Source organism: Arvicanthis niloticus, unplaced genomic scaffold (genome assembly GCF_011762505.2).
Source record: "Arvicanthis niloticus isolate mArvNil1 unplaced genomic scaffold, mArvNil1.pat.X pat_scaffold_586_arrow_ctg1, whole genome shotgun sequence".
Classification (NCBI taxonomy): domain Eukaryota; kingdom Metazoa; phylum Chordata; class Mammalia; order Rodentia; family Muridae; genus Arvicanthis; species Arvicanthis niloticus.
Window position 1 is genome coordinate 33,399 of NW_023046208.1, and position 6,155 is coordinate 39,553.

Below are 6,155 nucleotides of genomic sequence, written 5' to 3' on the forward strand. Positions count from 1 at the left end.
CAGGGTGCATGCATGAGGGAAGGAGAGAGAGTGCAATCTCCAACCAAGGAGAGGGTTAACTTGTAAACAGGAGTGAGTGCTAGTGTGCTAGCCTGAAAGAGAATGTGCAAGCCTGAAAGAGAGTGGGCTAGGCTGAGAGTGTGCTAGTCTGAAAGACAGTATCCTAGACTGAGAAAGTGTGTTAGCCTGAAAGAGAGTGTGCTAGCCTGAAAGAGAGTGTGCTAGCCTGAAAGAGAGTGTGCTAGCCCTAAAGGGAGTGTGCTAGCCTGAAAGAGAGTGTGCTAGCCCTAAAGGGAGTGTGCTAGCCTGAAAGAGAATGTGCTAGCCCTAAAGGGAGTGTGCTAGCCTGAAAGAGAGTGTGCTAGCCCTAAAGGGAGTGTGCTAGCCTGAAAGAGAGTGTGCTAGCCCTAAAGGGAGTGTGCTAACCTGAAAGAGAGTGTACTAACCTGAAAGAGAGAGTGCTTGCCTAAAAGAGAGTGTGCTAGCAAGAAAGAGAGTGAGCTAGTCTGAATGAGAGTGTGCTAGCCTACAAGAGGGTTTGCTAGCCTGAAAGAGAGTGGGCTAGCTGAAAGAGAGTGGGCTAGCCTGAAAGATAGTGTGCTAGCCTAAAAGAGAGTGTGTTAGCCTGAAAGAGAGTGTGCTAGCCCTAAAGGGAGTATGCTAGCCTAAAAGAGAATGTGCTAGCCCTAAAGAGAGTGTGCTAGCCTGAAAGAGAGTGTGCTAGCCCTAAAGGGACTGTGCTAGCCTGAAAGAGAGTGTGCTAGCCCTAAAGGGAGTGTGCTAGCCTGAAAGAGAGTGTGCTAGCCTGAAAGAGAGACTGAAGAAAGCACAGCCTCAAGTCTCCAGAGTTGCCTGTCAGCTTGTACCCCAAAACATTGCCTGTGTGCTTTCCTTTTTTTATATTATTGAACCTTATGCACAAAATCATTGATTTCAAGTAAACATTTAATGTAAAACAAACATTTCTTTTAAAAAGAATTTTTCTTTACATCTATTGTACCATTCAAATGCTTTATCATCCTACACGATTTCTTTAAAATCTATTCTCAAGGGTACATATAGAAAAACTTTTTTTTTAAAGAAGTAGAAACAAAGGGCATTTCAGCTTTTATTATAAGATGACATAAAATGTTTACTCAACAGAAGTAATTTCATGACTATTCAGGGGAGGGAAATCACCAATTTTTTGTGCAAACAATGCAAGCCTTCTTTTAAGCATTAAGCAATAATTCTACAGCTACATCTTCCGTAAAATAATCTTTTTTTTTTTTTTACATATGTCCACAGCTTTAGCAAATTAAAGCCCAGGAGAAACGCTCAGAACCCACTACCCAGAGGCAAAATGAGAGTACAGTGAACTCATGAGGAGAGTTTACCAGCCAGGGAGCCTACAATGAAAACTGCAGCTTCCTCTGTCTTACTTTTTAGCACAAAACCCAGTAACTAAGAACTTAATACTGGATGACAAGTCACATCCACACTATTTAAATAGCCTCACAGTTAAACACATCGTAAAGACCAGCCAAATCAGTATTTACACTCATAAATCTCTGAAGACACCATGAGAAAGCTTATGTCCCTTTACTAAACCAAACAGGGAACTGCATCTGATGGTGGTGGAATGAAATTAAAACATTAAAAATACCAGTATTTACAGCAGTATTGACCCTTTATAAATAAAGAATGTGAAAATGCAATACCTTATAAGGATATTAAAGATTGAGGTGATGTTGTTCAACCACAGTGTTTGGAGTTGGAATAAAAACCTATTCGTGCTTATTAATATGCCAGTGGTGAAATCACTTTCTGTTGGAGAAAACCCAACCGCAAATATGTGCGTTAAACACAGAACACAGGGGAAATTGCTCATATATATCTGTGTTGGTTTCTCAAAGGCCTGGAGGAAAAGCTCGTGGTCAGTCTGGACATGCTCCATTTTCAGCTTCTTCACCTGTAACACCTGGGCCACCACCGCCCCTGCAGCCGCCAAGGAGGAGGAGGAGCAGGAGGCCAAGTAACTGCCTCCGCCTCCACAGCCCGCGCGGCCGGATTTGCCTCCAGAAGCCGCTGCCACCCCGCCGCCCGCCGCCGAACCGGCGAAGCCGCCTCCCTCCGACCCCGCGCTGGTCCCTGAGCCGCCCCCTCCACCACCGCCATGCTTCTTAGGCGCCATCGCGGTTCCTGCCTCCTCCTTCCCGCCAGCCACCTACCTGCCAGGTGGCCTTGAGAGTGAATGTCTTGCACCAACCGCTCGCCCCAGCAGGCTCCAGCAGACCTGAAAGGGAAGGAGGTGAGAGGGGAGGAGAGGGGAAGAGAAGGGAGGAAGAGAAGACTGAAGAAGGGAGGAAAAAATGCCTGTGTGTTTTCCTTCTTTCTTTCTATCTTTCTTTCATTCATTCATTCAATCTCCAGATTTTATCCCACCCTGCTCCACCCTCCCCCTCCCAGTTTTCCACATCCCATACCTCCAACCCACCCCCTTTCTCCATGAGGTTGTTCCCACCCCCACCCCTTACTCCACCTGAGCTCTATACTTCCTGAGGTCTCAAGTTTCTTGAGGGTTAGGTGCATCTTCTCTGACTGAACACAGACCCCTCTGCTGTATATGTGTTGGGGGCCTCATATCAACTGGCATATGCTGCCTTTTTGGTCGTTCTGTGTTTGAAATCTTGGGGGTCCACATACATTGAGACTGCTGGTCCTCCTAAAGGGTCGCCCTCCTCCTCAGCTTCCTTCAGTCTTTCCCTAATTTTCTCATGTGCCTTCCAGATATCCTTGCTTCCATTTGAAAACCCTAATCCTGTGTTGAGGCTGGACTCCAACAATATATGAAAATGCATCTATGTAATTCACCATGTAAACTAAATGGAAAAAAATCACATGATCATCTCATTAGATACTAAACAGTTCTCTAACAAACTCCAATACCCCTTCATGGTAAAAGTATTAGAGAGATTAGGAATACAAGGCACATACCTAAATGAAATCAAAGCAATATATAGCAAGCGGAGAGAACCAACATCAAACTAAGTGGAGACAAACTGAAAGCAATTCTACTACAATCAGAGACAGACAAGGCTCCCTACTCCACCACTATCTCTCAACTATAGTCCTTGAAGTACTTGACAGAGCAAGAAGGCACCTCAAGGAGATCAAAGGATACAAATTGGAAAAGAAGGAGTAAAAGTATCACTATTTGTGGTTGATATGACAGTACAGAGAAGTGACCCCAAAATTCTACCAGAGAAGTCTTACAGCTAATAAAGAGCGACAGTGAAGTGGCTGGATAAAAAATTAGCTCAACGAAACCAGTAGCCCACCTTTATATAAAATGATAAACTGGCCAAGAAAGAAATTAGAGAAACAGCACACTTTACAATGAACAGAAGTAATATAAAATACCTTGTGTAACTCTAACCAAGAGAGTGAAGGACCTGTATAACAAGAACTTCGAGTCTTGGAAGAAAGAGAGTGAGTAAGATATTAGAAGATGGAAACATCTCCCATGCTCATGAATCTGTAGGATTAACTGTGAAAATGACTCTCTCACCAAAAGCAATCTACAGATTAAATGCAATTCCCACAAAAACTCCAATTCTTTACAGATCTTGAAAGAAATTCTCAACTGCCTACAGAAAAACAAAAATTTCAGGATAACTAAAGCAACCCCAGACAATAAAAGAAGTTCTGCAGGAATCACCATCCCTGACCTCAAGCTGTACTGCAGAGCAATAGTAATAAAAACTACATGGTATTGATATAGAAACAGACAGTTCAGTCGGAGGAATTGAATCGAAGACCCTGAAATAAACTCACACACCTACAGACACTTGATAATTTGGCAAGGAATACAAAGCCATACAATACAAAAAAATATATATATAAAGCATCTTCAACAAATGGTGCTTATCATCCGGGAAGTCTGCATGTAGAAGACTGCAAATAGACCCACTTGGACTTATCACACTGCACAAAAGTCAAGTCCAGGTGGATCACAGATTTCAATGTAAAGAGAGTTACACTAAATTAGTAGAAGAGGAAGTGGCAAATAGCCTTGAACGCATTGGTACAGGAGACAGCTTCCTGAACAGAACACCAATGCCTCAGGCAGTGAGATGAAAATTGATAAATGAGACTTCATGAAATTGAAACTGTTCCCTCAGTCACTGCAACATCCTCAATCCCTGATTTATTTCTTTTAGTCTGTTTATATAGCAGATTACTTTGATGAGTTTTTATAAACCAAACCATCACAGCATCCCTGGGATGAGGCCTACTTGATCATGATGGATGGTGGTTTTGATGTGTTCCTGCATTCAGTCTGCAAGTACTTTATCCAGTTGTTTTGTGGAGACTTCTCTACCTCAGTTCATAGAGCAGTGGACTGGAGTTGACAAATATATTTTATACATAGTTTTATAAAGTTATCACTTATATATAACATATGTATATATGCTGAGCATGTAGGTCAGTGGTGGAGCACTTGTCATCTACAAGTGCTAGAGCACATGTGAGACTATAAAGGAACTGAGAACTGGGAACCTTCTTATTCCTGTTGGAACTGTAAATATGAAATAGTAGAGCCTCGAGCACCTGAATGTGCATAGAAGTTATAAAAGACAAAAGAGAGAAACCCAAAACAACACAGTGTGTTGAATGGGTGAACATAGTGGGGTGTATTAATACAATGGACTAGTATCTAGATATGAAAGGAGATATTGATAATATCCTACAACATGAATAAACATTACAAACATTAAACTCTGTTGAAAAATCCAAACACCAAAAAGATGACATTTCTATATTAGATGATTTCATTTCTATGAAGTACCCAGAATGAGCAGGGTGGTGATGGCCCATACCTTTAATCCCAGCACTCAGGGGGCAGAGGCATGTAGGTCTCTATGAGTTTGAGAACAGTGTGGTTTACAGAGCTAGGTTCAGGACATCCAAGGCTACACACACACACACACACACACACACACACACACACACACTCGGGAAGCTTCTAGAGTAGCTGATTTCTATGTAGTTTTCCAAAGAGCCTTGAGTGTTTGTTGTCCCTCCCCTTATTTCCTCCTTTACCTAGGCCTGCTTGCCAAGGTTGTGTGAGTGCTTGTATAACCAAAAGAAACTGAGCCTCTGCCTTATCAGATATGAATGCATGGGCCCATACCAATGGGCTGCCAGCATGGGTGACCTGGATACAACGGAGACACTCATCAACTCCAGTCAACACCATCTTGAGGAATATAATAGGATAAATATAATAGGGCAGGTAATGGGGCCTAAAACAGGCGAGGGAGGTGGAAGGGTGTACGCTATGCCTCTACCTGTCTCTCCCAATTACCTCTTATTAAACCCTCCTATTCTAGCTTTTCTTTATCTCTTCATAACACTATACACTACTTCCTCTTCCTTGGAAGATATTCTTCTCCCCACTGGTTTCTTACCAGGTAGGAATCCACTGTGGTTACTCAGATTATAGTTCTCATATAAGATCCTTAAAAACTAACATCCTTGGGCTGGTAAGATGGGTCAGCAGTTAAGAGCACTGCCGCTCTTCAGGATATCATGAGTTCAAATCCCAGCAACCACATGGAGACTCACAACCATCTGTAATGACATCTGATGCCCTCATATGGGATCTGAATACAGCTACAGTGTACTCTGGCAAAAGAAAGCAGGGCTGGAGGGAGCAGGGCTTGGAGCAAGCACGGGCATAGTGAGTGAGGCAGGAGCAAGAGGGACAAGGGAAGGATTGAAAAAAACCCTAACATCCTTAAAGAGAACACATAAAATATTTGTGGTATTGGGTCTAGGTTTACTAACTCAAGATGATTTATTCTTTGCTCCATCAGACCAGTCTTAGGGCCACATCTTGCCAGGGCTACACAGCTGCAAATAATCTGAACCATCACCTAACTCCCCTCAGTATTTCCTTTGAAGGCCATGCAGGTAGATCTACTGCAGAGTCAAACATGACAGTGCTTTGCACAGGTACCAAGGAGGGTGGTCTCCTGCCACTGCAGTCTGAGGCAGGCAGGCATAGAGCATAAGCATAGCACCATTGTGTGCTCACAGCATGTCACTGGTGGTGCCAACACAGCTGTACTGCTAGGTGCTGAAGCATATAGTTCAGTAGACACTGAACT

The 6,155-nt window shown here is 43.1% G+C and overlaps 1 protein-coding gene across 1 annotated transcript in view; it reads right to left on the reverse strand.

Moving 5' to 3' along the window:
- The window catches only part of LOC143441101 (uncharacterized), a 35,240-nt gene extending 33,067 nt beyond the window's left edge, over positions 1–2,173 (reverse strand). Inside the window, exon 1 of the mRNA XM_076928188.1 lies at positions 1,826–2,173. Coding sequence (XP_076784303.1) covers positions 1,826–2,173 — 348 coding nt within the window. The remainder of the gene's footprint in view (positions 1–1,825) is intronic.
- Positions 2,174–6,155: the final 3,982 nt, after the last annotated feature.